General features: G+C 46.0%; 1 protein-coding gene across 1 annotated transcript in view; it reads right to left on the bottom strand.

Annotated features, from left to right (window-relative positions):
* Positions 1-17,418, bottom strand: part of smg1 (SMG1 nonsense mediated mRNA decay associated PI3K related kinase) — an 80,003-nt gene that overhangs the window by 46,379 nt on the left and 16,206 nt on the right. The window contains 20 exon segments of the mRNA XM_034089547.1: positions 255-388; positions 494-648; positions 1,498-1,659; positions 1,798-1,997; positions 3,185-3,411; positions 3,820-3,960; positions 6,310-6,411; positions 6,501-6,588; positions 6,682-6,800; positions 7,769-7,927; positions 8,248-8,378; positions 9,239-9,529; positions 10,153-10,254; positions 10,509-10,730; positions 12,017-12,190; positions 12,470-12,567; positions 15,726-15,798; positions 16,133-16,258; positions 16,348-16,561; positions 16,695-16,753. Coding sequence (XP_033945438.1) covers positions 255-388; positions 494-648; positions 1,498-1,659; positions 1,798-1,997; positions 3,185-3,411; positions 3,820-3,960; positions 6,310-6,411; positions 6,501-6,588; positions 6,682-6,800; positions 7,769-7,927; positions 8,248-8,378; positions 9,239-9,529; positions 10,153-10,254; positions 10,509-10,730; positions 12,017-12,190; positions 12,470-12,567; positions 15,726-15,798; positions 16,133-16,258; positions 16,348-16,561; positions 16,695-16,753 — 2,977 coding nt within the window.

Below are 17,418 nucleotides of genomic sequence, written 5' to 3'. Positions count from 1 at the left end.
TTTACTGCAATAATCCAATGAAAGAATCCCATTGCTTTTTGTCGAGGGAGCCATTCCGAACCCCCGGGCCGTCTACAAAAATACGCTGTCACTGCACCGCTCTATTAATGGCCCCTATACTATTAGCAAATTAATTTATCTTTGCAACTTATTTAAATGTCGGAGTCATTAACTGCAATGTAGACCTAGTGAGTGCGGTGCAGATGTAAGAACAGAGTAGTTGGCCTGCGTCTACTGTGGATATCTCTGGTTACCGTTGCTGGTGTGTTTGGGGCTGCTGGTGTTGCTGGAGATTTTGAGCAGACTGCATTCTGGGCTTTTGATGCTGTAGTCCATCCCTGTGGCAGCAGACAGCTGATCCTGATACTCCAGAGCTGCCTTCTCAAACCTGAACACACAAACACACACTTTTAAATAGAGGAACCAAATAGCCAAACCAATCACATGGATATGCTTAGCCCTGAGGATGTGTGTGTGAGGTGGGGCTGCTCACCGTCCCTCCGCCTGCAGGGCCACGGAGGGCAGCCAGCCCAGGTTTCGGCCCGTGGTGCTGAGGCTCCAGGCGGCCAGGCCCTGGATGGCCTCTGGACAGCGCAGCTCACACAGAGCCTCCACCAGCAGCGTCAGAGGAACCTCCATCTCTGGACCCTGAGAGGCAGAACATGCAGTCAGTCTACTACTAGTTTATACCATCAGATAACCACACCCCTGTGTAATCTAAATCACTCGTGCTAGGTATGTGTGCTGGATGTCTTTAAGGTATCGATCGAAAAAACTAGTTCTAGTGTCACAATTTAGCTTTTTAATGAAATTGATTGGAATCGATTTGTTTTTGTTTCTGCCTGTGTATGGCTGTCCAGAACCTCACAAGGGTTAGGGTGTTATATATGCACTCCTAAACTGGAAGTAGTGCGATTGTTTGGTAGCTTTTAATATGTCTGTCAGGAATGTCTGTAGCCTAATGGGCTAAATTGTTTCTTTTAAAAAGTATAATTTTGAAATGAGTCCTTATCTCTATATTAAGTATTTACTTAAGGGGCCCTATTGTGCTGATGTCCAGGTGTACATCAGTATGTAGTGTCTCTACCGGGACATGTCTCCATGCTGTAATGTTCAAGAAGCTCTTTATTGGTCTCACACTGCCTGTGCTGCAGCACCTCTTTTCACCCTGTCTGAAACCAGTCTGCTCTGATTGGTTAGCTGGCCGGCTCCGTTGTGATTGGTCATCCGCTTAGAGATGTCCCGCCCCTTAGCCTATCACTTACAATGGGATGGAGTGCTAGCCAATAGCTTGAGTGTCACAAAGTGATGTCACTATGTTACACATAGTTCCCAGGTTCCTTAATCAAGACACATTCAAATCCTGAGAAAACCCTAACAACCTGATTTCCTAGAGACCCACCCCCTTATAATCAGTATCACTTTACAATGTGAACTATACACCCTGAAGTTCCACAGACTGGGCTTCCTGTGTGCAGGCTACGACCTGCAACAGACCTGCGTGTTGCTGTTTTTAATCTCCGTCAGCAAGTCGAAGCCGTGGCGAATGGTGACCGCTGGCTGGCCCGACAGAAGCCCGACTCTCATCAGCGCCAGGCGGATCCTCGTCAGCCAGTCCTGGCACGTCTGCCGGTTGGTGTAGAAGAACGTCCGGATACCCTGGGACACAGGAGAAGGGAATATTCCTTAAAGCTAATAAACGCCTTCTTTATTAATGACTGATATTTCAATTGTCTTCCAAGGTCTCAGCACTCCTGAATGTTAGTGCTGGAGAGGCTGTGCAGTATGGAGCTTCACCTTCGGGGGGGCAGTGAGAGCATTGGCGCAGCCCTCGTAGGCGTTGTACATGAGCTTCTCCAGGTTCTCCACATACTGCAGCAGCAGAGCCAGGCGCAGCTGATTGGAGTGGTGACCATCTCCGTCCCCCCCAGTCCCGGCCCAGGCTCCCACATCCTGCTCCGGGTTCAGACTGTGGGCCGCCAGGCTCCGGATCATTCCTGAAACAGAGGGGGGAGAATGAAGGGAGCTTTGAGACCCTGTGAACCACAACGTCTCCAGGTCATGTCCAACAGGGGACTGGCATATTACAGTATTACCAAAGCACTGTACGATTAGACCATAACAACATGCCTCTATACACACAGAAAATATCCATTTTGAACCAGAGCACATTCAACTTGTTTTTCTGTTCAAGGAAAACAACGTACATTTTGAACATGAACAAAACACATTCAGTAAAGTGAATCCAAACGGAAGATAAACCACCACACATCCTCAGCTTTTCCTCTGGGTTACAATTGTGTCTGGGACCCAATTGAGAGTCTGCATGTTCCCTTCTCATATATGTGTCCTTTCCTGTCCGTCTTGTCCCTACACCCCGCGCATCACTTCATCCTACTGTCTTTTATTAACAAGGTCATTCATGCGCTACCTACTGTCACCAAGTGTGAAGGAAGAGTATCTCATGAACAAGCCAGACACTACTTTGCAGGTTCAGATACTCAATGGCAAATCCATTGCAGCAACTAAATCACATTTCTTTGGACCAATTATGTGAAATTGGATAATTTCCCTACGATCTCTCAAACACAGCAGTGATTTAAAAATCAGTGTATTGACCCCTGCCTCTCTTTGAAAAACAAAAAAAACTTTATCAGAATGTATTTTGCTTAATAGGTGGCTTTCACATATTACCACATCACACACATCCTGAGGTGGCCCCTTATACCCACAACCGTATGCACATTAGCCTCATGACTTTGGAACAACCTGCTATAGCATTCCAAGATAGAAAAGGCTTGAAACCCAAATGATCCTGGCTCCAAAATGGTGGAATGAGCTCCCATTGACATCAGGACAGCAGATAGCTTACACACCTTCCGGCGCAGACTGAAAACTCATCTCCTTCGACTCCACCTCGAGCGATACAACTATTAACAAAGCACTGCTAACAGAGCACTTATATACTAATAAAGGACTGGCTTATCTAAAGCCAGTTGAGCAGCACTTGAAATGCTTGGCTCTATGAAACCTGATGTACTTTATGATTCTGTTTTCTTCAAGGTTGTGTCTTCCTGGTCGAACGCACTTATTGTAAGTGGCTCTGGATAAAAGCGTCAGCTAAATGCAATGTAATGCAAATGAATTGTATGTGCCTGTGACACAGAGGACCTGGCCTTCCTACCTTCGATGGTCTGGAAGGTGTCCTGAGCGCGGCCCAGCGGGGTTCTGAGTTTGGACAGCACGGTGAACTGAGCAGCCTCCCACACGGCCCACTGCCACATCACCGCCTCGGTCTTCAGCAGCACCCGCGGCACCACCCCCGGCCTGCAGCTGTCTGCAGCCGCTCGGCCGTCCCTCTTCTCCAGCCGCTGGCAGCTGTAGTACAGGCGCTCCAGCCAGGGGTCCTTCCTGTCAGACAGGAAAGAGAAGCTCAGCATTGAAAGACATTCTGTTATGGTATGCACGTTCATCTGCAGAGGGACTCGCTGGGATCCATGACTGAGCCATCCAGAAACCGGATATACTTCAACCCGAAACAGTGGAAGAACAAACCATTCTTACTTCTTACTTGCCAGTGCCAAAGACACATTTATATTATATGTAAATGTAATGGACAGTTACGCAGTGGTTGTGGGGAATCTTTTTAATAATGGTGTATTATTCAAATATCAACTTGACCTCCTGAAGAAGACAAATACTCCACTGTTCTCTCTTCTAATGGATGGCCATTATGTCTGCTCGAAGGTTGACTGACTTTCTTTCAAAATGTCTGAGACAGTAAGAGAACAGTAGCAGAGGTTGTTTGAAATGACGTACCCCCCGCGGTGCAGGACTCCGTACAGGATGAAGCTGATGAGGTCGCTGAAGTCCTGGGGGTGGAAGGTGGTGCTGGGAGCTCGGCTCATGTTGTGACGGATGGCCAGAGAGATCTCCCTCATCTCAGGGTGGCCGTGGTTACTGTGGGGAAACACAATCATCAAGTCATGCACCAGGTACATTCATTGGCACCAGTCTTGTGTTAAACCATTGGGATGTCAAAAATCGGAGCAATTAAGAGATTAAAAACCAGAAAATCATTTTCCTTAGGACATGACTCCTTCAGTCTAAACTTGTAATGTATTATCATGTTAGTCCCTGTACATGACTTGGAGTATTTTTGGTTTATTTACTTTCTAAACCAATTTATCACATTTATTTGTTGTCATTACGCCTTAAGGTTTGAGGTCCTTGACCAAAAACAATTAATAACTCAGGAGGATTATTGCTTGCAGTGTTTCCCCTATATACAAATAGTGGCGGTGCAGCGCCGCTGCTGAAATACGCGCCGCCGCTAGGGGGCGCCAGCCAGGTACCCAAACTATTTTTTTAATTTATTAAAATAATAATAATAAGTGGCGACCCTTTTTCATTTTTGATTGTTTGTTATGTGGATTTTAGTATTGTGTTACTGTATGTTCAATAAAGGTGTATTTTTGCTAAATGTTGAGACATTGCCACTGTATGTACTAGGCAGGGCCGATTTTTGGTATAGGCGACACAGACGGTCGCCTAGGGCGCCAGATCTGGAGGCGCTGCGCTGACAGCTCTGGGATGGAAAAAACATTTGACCGTTGGTGCTCATCCTAATGTTCGGCCTTGATGTAACAACATTTATAATTAAGTAAATGTAACACCCTTTTCATCCCGGTTACACTTTTCATTGGCCCTGTACGATGGGCGCTGTAAGTCATGAAAATGGGGGATGTTGGCTTATCTGGCGCCCGCAGCTCACAACCAAAGTGCGAGTGAGCGAGGGCGAACGAGGGAGAGAGAGAGAGGGCGCACCGGCGCTGTTGTTATTAGAATCTGTTGCTAGCTGCGCTAACGGATAGAAGAAGTAGATGTTTCTACAACCAGGCTGGATGAGAGCTCTCCTGTCAGACGGAGAGGCTCAGGGAGGTAAAGGACTCTGAGTGTTTAGATAGTTCACTTTAGTCCAAGTTATCTCAGTGGGTCTCAAACGGTTTGACCACAAATTACGTAAACACATATTTCCAAGGCTCTCCTTTATAATTATTAGGATAAATAAAAACAGGTTTGAAATCATTCCAATGTAAACTATAGGACAGTATTCCAAAAATATAGTTTAAAGTTGGTGTAGGAGCCATGACACGTGTTTAGTAATCCTTTATGTTTTAATATAAGATCTTTGTTTGATCACTATCGATTGGTTAGCTTGGGTCACATGGGTATGGGCGGCACTCATGATCCTGTTCACCTGCGTGAGGTGTGTGTGTGGAAGAGAGGGTGACACAGGGCCGTTGTACTTTTTTGTTGACCGCAAGATTTACGATTGCTTTGATTATTATAACAATCTCTATGTCTGAGAACCACGTTGTTTGTCATTAAACTACAATACAATGAAACGGCGCTTTTGATCTCAGCAAGTACTTTTTTAGCGTGCCTCAGCCTCTCAGCGACTTGGTTTGTTTCCTGCTGTCGCTATAGTTGGAGAGGTACAAAAAATATGCATAAATAAATCAATGTTAACTAGGTCAAATAAGATATGAATGAACAACAAAAATAAAATAAGTTACATGTATTTGTTATTGGCTATGGTAGGTTATTGGTTATGTTCACATACTTATTTGATTATTAAAATGTAAACCGATCTTTTTCATATGGGTGTTTAGAGTTGTACCCCCTAGATCTAATGTGTGCTCAAAGTGCACCAGATTGAAGCATTTGACTTTAAAATGTTCAAAAAAAAATCTTCCCGGGGGGGGGGGACGTCCACCCCCCAATTCAAACATGTTCATACAATACTGAATACATTTGAAGCCATTTTGACGTATATTTTGACGTATATTACCTAAGTCAATAAGTTTCTGTTTTTGTAGTGTAAATACACTACAAAAACAGAAACTTATTGACTTTGGTAGAGATTTTATTTATTCTTTACATATAAAATCTCGCCTAGGGCAGCAAATTGGCTAGAACCGGCCCTGGTACTAGGCCTCAAGAGTCTTGTGCCGACACAGAAACAAGGTGGCGGGGCGCACTTCGCACACACTAAAAAATGCCACGCACTCCTCGCTCACATTAGGCTGCGCCCACGCGCCTTAGCACCGCTGCTATGACTCCATCCTAGGGGAAACACTGATTTATAACTTCAACTAACTTATATGGTGCATATATTCATATTGAGTTAGTTGAACAAAACAAAAAGTGTTTAATTCAATAGACCAGCTGGTCCACAGTCATGGTGTTTCCAGTTGTAATATCATTTAGTCAAACAGAGTTGGCATGTGGAGAGCTGAATCTCACCTTAAAGCCACATGGAGGGGGATTGTCCTGAGCAGCTTGCCGTAGGCCTGCCTCACCCTCACTGCTGAGTGCACCAACTGCACTCTGCACACATCCACACACCTGATAGGAGAACAGAGCAGAGGGAATCATTACCACATGTAAATGCCTTCCTGAGAGCAGTTGGTGCTGGAGTTTAGTTTGATGTTGACCTCTGCAGCAGCTCCGTGGACAGAGAGGAGGAGAGGACCTGCAGACTGTGGCAGGTCTGGAGGCAGATACTCTGGTCTTCATTGAGACCTGTGCACAGAAAAGGAGGAGGAACAACATGAGCCGCTTGACCTGTGGGAAAGGCAAGATGAACTACAGATGTGCTGGACGTAGGGGGCTCACCGTTAGCCAGCAGGCCTCTGCAGAACTTGTTGAAGGAGGGCAGGGAGAAGAGGGGGCTGTAGTTGTCAGACGTCTTCATCAGCACAGAGATCTCCTGAGCCCAGGTCAGCAGCAGCCTCCTGACAGAGCGACAGAGCTGTTAGAGCTGTGGATCCACTTCATTATCTCAAATGAATACATCTCAAAACTCTTTAGATGCTGCACACATTTCATTATTCTGAGTACTTTGCACTGATATTGTACGTCGTTTTTTGATATATCCAGATTTCATGTAAATAATGTTCTATATCTTAACGTATAATAGTTTTCTAATTGTTTTGTATTGTTTGGCTTTTTATTTCCTTGAACTGTGTCTTTGCACCATGTACACCAAGGCAAATCCTTCGTTTGTGTTAAGCTGCTTGGCAATAAACCTGTTTCTGTTCTGTTCACACACACGAACATGAAATGGATCCATCGTTTATGACTATGCAGGGGTTTCTCTTTCTTTTTTTAATCTCTTTTTTGTGTCTGCTGTAGTTATTGTTTTCATTCCGTCAATCGTTTCTGTTCTTGGTTTATAAAATGACTTTTGTGTATACGCTGGGCATTCTAGAAATGATTATTTCATTATTGGTGCAGCTGGACAAAATAGTACGTAAATATGGCAATCTTGTACGTTTGTTCTTGAGACGTTCAAATACAAAAAGAAGTTGGGGAAAACCCCTTCCAAATTTGTTTAAAAAATAAGAATAGATCCATAGAAAGCAATAGCAATGATTTGTATTTAATTATTAGGTTTGTTTAATGAAATGCTTACTTATTTATTAAGGTTATAAATACAAAACTGGTAGCTTTCCCCGAGTATGGTTATTTGATTGGTCCTGAACGGTTCCACCCTGCTGTGTGTGCCCAGAGTGACTCCTAGTGGAACAACACGTTAGCTCACCACGCACTGTGGACTACTAATGGGATGGCTTTCCATGTGGCACATTCTGAGGCTGTGCATGGGTATCACTATCCAAGTAGTCGTTTTTATTTAACTGTTAATGTCCTGACAGTTCATCGTTGAGTTTTAGTCGTGGTGTAAGTTGGTGTGATGAAGAACCTGGCCTCGGGGGGGAGGTGCTCCTTGGCTAGCAGACCTCCCAGAAGATTTAGCAGCGTGCTGAAATGTTTCTTTGTGGCCGTGGTGACGGTGCTGATGACGGCGCCATCAAACAGGGAGGGGGAGGACGACAGGCTGGACGAGATGAAGTGATCGTGTCTGAACAAACAGAAGAGACAGGCGGTCAGGAGCAGTGACATCAGAGCAGCTCCTACAGGTTCATCTGTGCCTTCATCTCTACGGCTACGTTCCCTCTAAACCTCCGACGCGTCCCACCAGATCAACAGCCTCCTTTCTTAGGAGCTCCTCAGGGAACACACATGTGACATGCAGGAAGAACATACTTCTGAAGCCAGGGATACATGTGTGTGTGTGTGTGTGTGTGTGTGTGTGTGTGTGTGTGTGTGTGTGTGTGTGTGTGTGTGTGTGTGTGTGTGTGTGTGTGTGTGTGTGTGTGTGTGTGTGTGTGTGTGTGCTACCTGGTGCAGTGGGAGTACAGGGTGTAGAGCGCAGCATACTGGATGGCAGGGTAGAAGACAGCCAACTCGGCGTGGACCAGCGTCATGTCGTGACTGAGCAGGGTGAAGACCGTAGGAGACAACGCCCACATCTTCAGAGACAGAAGACACTCCAACAATAAACACACGGCCATGTAACAGTTCATCAGGACAATGACACCACGATGCGTTTAGTGAGACAGCACTTTCACCTGGTTAGAACTGGATCAATGCCCCTTTTAGATGCATCAGTAAAGCATAGGAACTACACTGCAGTCCATAGTCTCTGGTTACAGTGACAGGCAGTGACAGGATGATCGGGTCCAGCAAGGCGAGTCAAGCAGGCTGCGTAACGGGCACAGGTTGTCATTGATTGGTCGCCATACTCAAGAGTCTTAGGGCGGACGCTAAAATAGCCAGACTACAGAACTGAAGCGGGGGTGATGGTGTTGTGGAATGTGGAGGGACAGGAAATCTTCATAGAGACATTTTAAATCCATAATGAAACCAAAACCAAACATAGGGACCCTTATAAGTGGGTTGTTTTGGGGCGTTAGAAGCGCCAAGGTTGTAAGAGGTGTTTTGCTGCCCACTGAGAGGACAAACACGGTCACTCTATGGTTAAAACTGATATTATTTTTCGTGAAAATGTCAGAAATGGACTCGGCATCCTCAATAACCCCCAAAACCACTCCAAAGCTGCCCAACATATGCAAGTTAGCGTCCAGCAGTTTCTATGTGCCGGGGCACTACTATTCATTTCTAACATATGCTTTGGGGGCCTAAACATGTCCAGGTTCACTCGGGTGGTAACTAGACTACGTAGCAGCAAGGGCCCGCATCTTTTTCTTGAGGCAGCCAAGCCAGTTCCTATGTTCCGTAAGCAGCTGCCTCAGCCTTTAGCCTCAGTGATACAATGCCGTTACTAGCTGTGCGAGTGTTGTTTAGCGAGCATCAGTAAAAAGAGACTGACCCCGATGAGAGAGTTCTTGGTGTTTCCGATGGTGGTCAGGGTGTTGAGGTTGAAGATCACGATAAACTGTGCCTTCTCAGGGGGTAGGGTGAGGGAAGCAAAAGTGGGGTGCTGGATGCTGGGGCAAATGCTGCTGGGGGCCGGGGCACTCTCGCTGGGCTCCAGGGTCCCCGTCAGGCTGGACAGCGCACAGGCCATCTCCCCCAGAACCAGCTTATACGCTGCCTCCAGCGTGGGGATGTTCTTCAGACTCAGCAGCGCCTTGTACACCGCCAGAACTGCTGACATCACCTGGGGAATAACCACATGCGGGTTTATCAAATGTGTTTTATTTCACTTTCTTTTCTTTCAAATGATTACAACCAAACCTCAACCATGAAACAATAGCCCTCACCCTTACAGTACTCCACTTAAAGTCATTACGCTTCTCTTTGTCTGGGTCTATTTGTTCTGCTTTGGGCCCCTAAATTCCAATAATGGCTAAACTAATAATAATTCATTAATAATTGAATTATTTAATTGTTCTGCAGTCAAATGTAAAAATACAGTTATCCTCCATCTAAAATGTGTACGTTTTAATAAGAGGCTAGAAATAATGTTGTGCTCATAGCAATCATGAAATCATGGATGTCTAGATATGAATGATTATGACGGCAAGAAAGTCACACCCGCAGAGCGAGCTGAACGAGGGAGCGTTACTTCAGAGGAGTGGGAGCAGATCACAAAACAGTTGCAGATGTATGCTCGTGCTTTCTCCACTATGCCTGGCTGAGAGTCTGGATGCCCCACATGTGTGGCTCCGCAGCGTATTAGCTACATAGAGAATAAACCAAGCCTTACGTGTTGGAACATGAACCAATGGCCCGTAATGTTACAAGCCCACATGTTTTGACACAGCAACACACATTGCTCACCTCTTTCTCTCGATGGAAGCGCAGCGTCAGCAGGCGGGACTCGGGTGCCAACAATTTCTCAACGAAGGCCGCAGGCAGCCTCGTGTTGATCTGGTCTATGATCTGAAAGACCATGCAGTCAAAATGACATCAAAAGCAAAACAAACAAAAGTGCTACAGTTCGGTAGAGAGGAATAACATTCGACCCACAAGAGCAACCAGAACCAAAACAAACCTTACAGGTGTAAAACTCCAAGAACAACAAATAGACTGAACATGTAAACACAAATAAGCTTTATGAAACTCGCTCCGTGTGAAACCACAGTGTAATCAGAACAAGTGAAACCGGTGTGATCAAGCTCTTAAAGTGGCGTTACCAAGGTGACGAGGCTGAGCACTGCCAGGTTGTAGTCAGGGCCGCAAGCCTGACAGCAGTCCAGCTGGTCCAGGCCGTAGGCGAGGATGGCCTCCATCAGCAGGCCGTAGGGCTCCACACTGGTCAGCAGCACCCCCACACACTCGTTCCCCGCCGTGAGGACCGGCTCAGAGAACTGGACCTGCTTCGCCGTCGACACACAGGACAGAACCCGGCTCAGAACCTGAGGAAACAGAACAGGTTCAGATACCATGACTCAAATATCTCATCGCATCTCGATACGCTGCCAACGATAAGATACATTACCGATACCTTTGAAGCACCAGGCGATGCGATACGATGCACCCCTGCTGCGATACAGTTCGATACGATGCGATTCAACATTATGCGATACGGTGCGATTCAACACGAAGCAAAATAATGATACAATTCAATTTGGTACGACAGAGGATTTTTGTTTTATTCCTCATATGCAGCAAATCATACATTAACAAAAAAGTGCTTTACATATTTGGTTCTCTCTACTTGTACTGCGCATCCCATCATGCCGTTTCTTTGGACCTTAAACAAAACAAACACTTGGACCTTTCACAGACTGGCCTTTTCACAAGTGTCGTTCTGTCCTCTGTCTCCAGAGTGCAGCACCATGTGATAACCCCTCACAGTTAAACTATGTAAGGATGCATTGCTCATGATTAACAATGTGCTGATAACAGCTACCATAGAGCCAAGCCCATACAGCTGCTGCCTGATGTGCTGAACACTCATAGGCTGACTCACCAGAGAGCAGAAAGCAGTGGGTTCTATAGGAACGATAAAGAACACAAATAACCTCTTTCCAAACAGGTATTTCATAACTGCTTACAGTGAGGAAGACATGTAAACTGTGATTGGCCGTCACAGGCTGCTGTACACTAAACACCTCTCTCTGACAGAACACCCCACTGAGTGATTTATCTCATGTCTAACTTCCAGGTTTCTCTTTTCAGCCACAGACCCCATGTCCCCTCTTTATGTGCGTCGCTAAGTTCCTCGTACTACTTGTGTACTTTAAAGCGGCTCGGCATCGTTTACAATTTGCGAGCGATTTTTCAAGTTGTCCGTCTTTCTTGAACAATCCCAAGTGTTGCCAAACGTTTGATTTGTAGGTATTTTGCAGTGCGCTGTGTTTCTCTTTCTCCTCGACTTCCATGTGTGTTGATATCTGAGACTCTCGGCCTCGGTAGTGCGAAGCAGAGATCAAAGGTCGTCTCTGCGGAGTGCTGACGGGATGAGAGGATTTTATATGAATGAATCGGTATTTTACCGAAGCAAAGACGCTACAATCGATGCATCGCGAGTTCAACCCACACTGTAGCCGATGTGCACTCTTTCTACCGGTGCACTCGCATCTTGAACCTTCATGCCGGTGAATCTTAACATCCCTAGTTCATGCGACTGGATCTGCTTCTCAGAACATCTTTATAATATTAACCGCCCCCCCCAGGATGTCGGAGGTGTAGCTCTTACATCGTTGACGTAGACCTCATTGATGGGGGGTCCTCTGAAGGGACTGAATCTCTCTCCGATGCTGCGGACCACCGTACTGAAGACCCTCAGCAGAGCTGCCAGTTTGGGCAGAGACACTGAGGGAGGGGGGATGTCTTCATCCAGCGCCTCCCCTGACATCACATGGTTCAGATCCTGAACAGAGCACACTCAGTCAAACCCTTCATGCTCTCCAGCCGGCAGGATGTACAGAGCATCACTTTAAGCACACTCATTCACAGAGGCAATAAGGTGGTGCAGAAATTCACCCTGAAACCCATAAATACCTATACATTATAGGATAGAGAATATTGATACATTTCTCTCAAATTACTATTTGTATTTGCCTGTAAAACAATAAACCACAGAGCAAGACAAAGTGCTCCACAACAGAACAGCACTGAGTCCATGCTCCATGTAATGCTCTAACGTCACCTCTGCATAGGCTTCCATGTCCTCCAGGAACTGCCCCAGCAGAGTGGTGGAGAAGGTCAGGTCTGCCACCCAGAACTGCTCCAGACTCTGTAACCAGCCTGAACACACAGAGGGGGGGGGCAGGGACATGAGCTACTGGACTGCTGCCATCTACAGCGGCACAATGTTTAGCACTGCTGTGATGGTCAGATGAAGTGCAAGTAGATTCATCCATTAATCAACGCATATCCTCGTTTCACAGTATATTACAATCAGAAATGTCTATTTCATCTGTAAACAATGCCCTTTTCCTGTTAAGTAGATGTATTTGTTTGGGTCATCTATTAAAAATAGCTTATAAAAGTGAGACCGATAATGAAGTCCTGAAGCAGCCCGTGTAGATGCAGGCAGTGCTGAGTACTTCAACCTGCTGAGCCTGAGCCTGTTTCCAGCTCTCAGGCTCGAAGAGGACATTCCCAGAACAATGACCTTCTCTTCTAAAAGGGGGACATTAATAATCTGTTTTCTCAAAGTAATGATAAACCTGTGAGTTGGATGTAGAAGAGTCAGAATCAATATAGATTTCAGTCAATTCAGACATAGTAAAAAGATGATTGTGTCCGTCCAAAAAAACCAAACATGACTTATAGTGAAAACCACCCTTATTGACGGGATGGTAGACTAAAAGCTTTAGGAATCCAAACTATGACATAATAAGTACCCTGTATCAAGATTGATGCAAAACAAGTGAAAAAACATGTTTTTGTCATTTGACCTTTCTCTTCTTGATGATTGACATCATCTCTTTTTAACCGTTAGAGCCAATTGCTTACACACACACACACACACACACACACACACACACACACACACACACACACACACACACACACACACACACACACACACACACACACACACACACACACACACCCACACACACACACACACACACACACACACACACACACACACACACACACACACACACACACACACACACACACACACACACACACACACACACACACACACACAACACACACACACACACACACACACACACACACACACACACACACACACACACACACACACACACACACACACACACACACACACACACACACACACACACACACACACACACACACACACACACACACACACACACGGCGTGCGAGTGACGCGTAGCCAGAATACCCAAAACAGGAAGCTGTCATCAGGGGCAGACTGGGACTACAAATCAGCCCGGGACTCTCGACCGGCCCTACTTCGCTAGTACATTGTCGACGGGGGGGAAAGCTTGTGACTTGTATTATCACTGGCCCCACCATTGTAACCACTGGCCCAGAGCATTCGTCCAAAAAAAATCGACTAATAATGAAGAAAATGAACACATTTGTTGCCATAGTAATGTATGCACTAACTACATTACTACTTGTACTACAACATTTGAGTCATCAGTTCTTCCTCATTTTCCTCAATTGTTCATATTTGGTTTATTAAAATAATGATATTGTGGTCATTGTTAAAAAATGTCTGCTATTATGAGTATTATTATTTGTATAATGCACTTTCTGCCTTCCTGTCATTAGGAGTTAGACAGGTAATGGCTATGTAATAGATTTGATTAGAACCTTCATTATCCTAAACTGCTGGGACATTTTGCCAATACCTTTATATTGTCTACTCTTCACTTACTTGTCAGCATAGGTCGGCATTGATGTACAGAGTCGACAGAAGACCTTGTTTATACTGGCATCATATTGAGAGGTGACGCGTCCTCAAACCAGGAAGTAGCTGCTGGTTCCCTCGACAAGGGTTTTGGAAAATAGCTGGAAATAAGGTCTGTGGGAAACACACCTGTTTGATAAATGCACGTTTTGTTCAGCCGGATAATCTCCACATGTCTACCCTACTTTTATAATTTTATAAACATAAATCTAATCGATAGATTATAAAAAGGTTTTAGGACGCGTCACTGCAGCCAACTCCATCGATCAAGCTGAAACGTTCTCTCCCTCTTCCTGTAACGCTCCTTTAACTCCTCCGCTGACTTTCTTTTATTTGAAGATTGTTTTTTGCACGGCGCTTGGCCGGTTACCGCTGGTATTAAAAACATTTGGCGAATGGTTAGGTGGCGTGATAGTCTGTAGTGAAGGAGCGCGCTCCCGCTGCGCTCCCGCAGCAAACAGCGGTTTGCTTTTCCCCCAACAACGACAACCGACTCACGGAACGCTATGTTGTAGCGTTGATAAACGAAACAATTTAACTAAATTGCTAGTCAAAATACCAATACCACAGGACCATCTTTTTAAAGCAATATTTGTAGTGGCCCGAGCGGGCAAGTGGAAAGTACGTTATGCTGGCCCGCGGTGTCTAAATAGTGCTTCCGGGCCAGCGGGCCATTTAATGTCGAGCCCTGCCGGTTACCGGCCGGCCCACATCCTCCGACCGGCCCACTTCAGTACCGGCCCATCGGGATTCGTCCCGAACGTCCCGATGGCCAGTCCGCCCCTGGCTGTCATACACTCAGGTAGATATCATTACATGAAAACTCAATTGTTGACATAAAAATGGAATGATGGATTATCAATAACTTTGTGACGGACACATTGTGTTAACCTATGGACTAACCTTGGGCCGCGTTTCTCTCGTTGGAATGCCATTGACCAGGACGTTGATCAGAAGACCAGCTACGGTGAGCATATCTCCGTGTTTTGCTACCTAAAGCTACGACGTGTGTCGTCTGGTTTTGCTTCCCCTGTCGCGAGTTCTGATCACTCAGTGATGATACTTATATTTCTAGAATCTGTGGAGTATATAGATAGATTTATACCTAGAGTTCTGTGCTAAGTGCGTTAGAATTGTTTTGCACAGGGCTCATTTAGACGCTTCTTGTGAGACTTGTTTTGTTTTGGTAAAAATGGTTCCCATCATCAGCTAGCTGAGTTTCTTCCCGTTAAGTGAGTGACACATTCCTAGTTTATTACATGTTAAGAAGCCCTGGGACACAGTTTCGTGAAAAAAAGCCATTGGGGCTTAACAGGTTAAAACAGAGCTCACATGCCTTCCCGGTAGACAAGCCGTTAAAATCAACTATTCAGTCAATTCAAGCCACAGGCCGGTAGACAGAAATAAACAGGTTGACCACATGTCATTGCAGAGAAGATGTATGCAGTAAACACAACATGGCAATCCAACTTATCCCATGAGAGCTTATCAAAGTTCGAACACCAAAAAGGTTTAGTGCAAATGATAAAACCCCACTGACCTGAAACCTGCTGGGTGAGTGAGTGTTTCTGAGTGTGATCAATGTGCCATCCCACCAAGATGTCCACTGTGTCCTGTGGAGAAACAGAAACAACCTTCGTTAACCCCGTTTGCCTAGCTGACACTTTCATACAAAACGATTCACAATAAATGCAATCAAACATAGATGCAAAATCAAAAAGGCAAAAACATGAAAGTAAATTAGCTTTCTATAAACCAAACCTTTGTATGTACTACTGCTTTGGCTTCGAATAAGCCAAACCTTCTAAGGCATACATTCAAACAAGATAACAAAATGTTGGATTGTCCATGGTCCATGGGGGAAACGAGTGTTTAGGTCTGCGATGAGACTTTCTGCTGCCCTGATGTCTACGTGGAGCAACATACGCTCCGTGGTGAAGCACTCACTCTGAAGTTGGTGCTGAAGACATGCGGGTAGCAGCGCGCCACCTGCAGGATACACTTCACACTGTGACAGAGCAGCTCCGGAGTGTCCACGTTCTCCAGGATGGACTGCAGGTTGCTCATCACCAGCTGGAACACACACAACACTCCCATCAGCACCTTCTGCAGCTCAGAGAGGGATGTGGGAACAGAGCCCGGCTCAGAGCCTGTGGGATTACCTGCATGACGTGAGAGAAGGCCTTCCTCTCCCCGGCGGCCTCCAGGGCGCGCTGCGCTGCCACCAGGTACAGCAGCTTCACCTCATCCCGGCTGCCCGTGGTGAACTTGAGGAAGAGCCACTTGAAGATGCGCTCGGCCTCGTAGCTCAGCACGGTGCAGAGCAGACCCAGGCAGGCTGCGGCGTCCTGACGCAGCTCCCACAGCAGCTTACTGCTACACAACAACACCGGGGGGCAATCAGTGAGAGACAGAATCACATTAGGGGCAAGCAGGGACGAGTCACTCTTACAATGAAGAGGGAGACATTCCAACAGCATAACAGCACCAGTCCAGAGCTCCATCTTACCTCTCATTCAGAATGTCACTCAAGGTGCCGAGGATGGTGTCCAGCTGTTTGACCAGGGTCTGTGGGAGACAACACAAAGTAGCAGAACAAGTCCGAGTGAGTACTTTCAACACATTTCACACAATTCAAAATGGAAATTCCGGTGTTTCTGATCCCGATGCATTTCCAAATTGTCGCTGTGTAACTATTATGGGTGTTGAAGTTAATCGTTTCTACGATGCGGATGATTCTGCATCGATAGAACATAATCGATTACAGCGTAGCAACGTTGCTTCCAGATTTTCCGGCCGTGGCCGGACAATGACGTTTTTTTTCTTTTTCTGTCACACGAATATCAAATCGGTCGGTGACGCAGAGATCAGGGAACAGACGTGACAGCGGCTCAGCGACACCACACACGGAGTAGCTTTATCCAACAACACCAGTCCAGAACCAACAGCAGAATGAGTGTGTGTGTGTGTGATGGATCGTTGGAGCTATGTGCAACTCAAGGCATATGCTCGAACGGGAGCTGCCTGGACGCTGCAATCATGTTGCACTATCCGTGCTGAGTGTGCTGACTTTTCGTACAATGTCCCGCTGTCTGCATCAAGTGCTCGGCGCAGTTGTGTGGATAGAGCGCTCCTCTGTTTTCATTTAAACAGCTCCTTATATCCGTTAGCGCAGCTAGCTAGCACCAGATGCTAACAACAACAAAGCACGTAAGGTCTCTCTCTCGCTCGCT

The sequence above is a fragment of the Pseudochaenichthys georgianus genome, chromosome 8 (genome assembly GCF_902827115.2).
Source record: "Pseudochaenichthys georgianus chromosome 8, fPseGeo1.2, whole genome shotgun sequence".
NCBI lineage: Eukaryota > Metazoa > Chordata > Actinopteri > Perciformes > Channichthyidae > Pseudochaenichthys > Pseudochaenichthys georgianus.
This window is presented reverse-complemented; position numbering and strand designations above follow the sequence as displayed.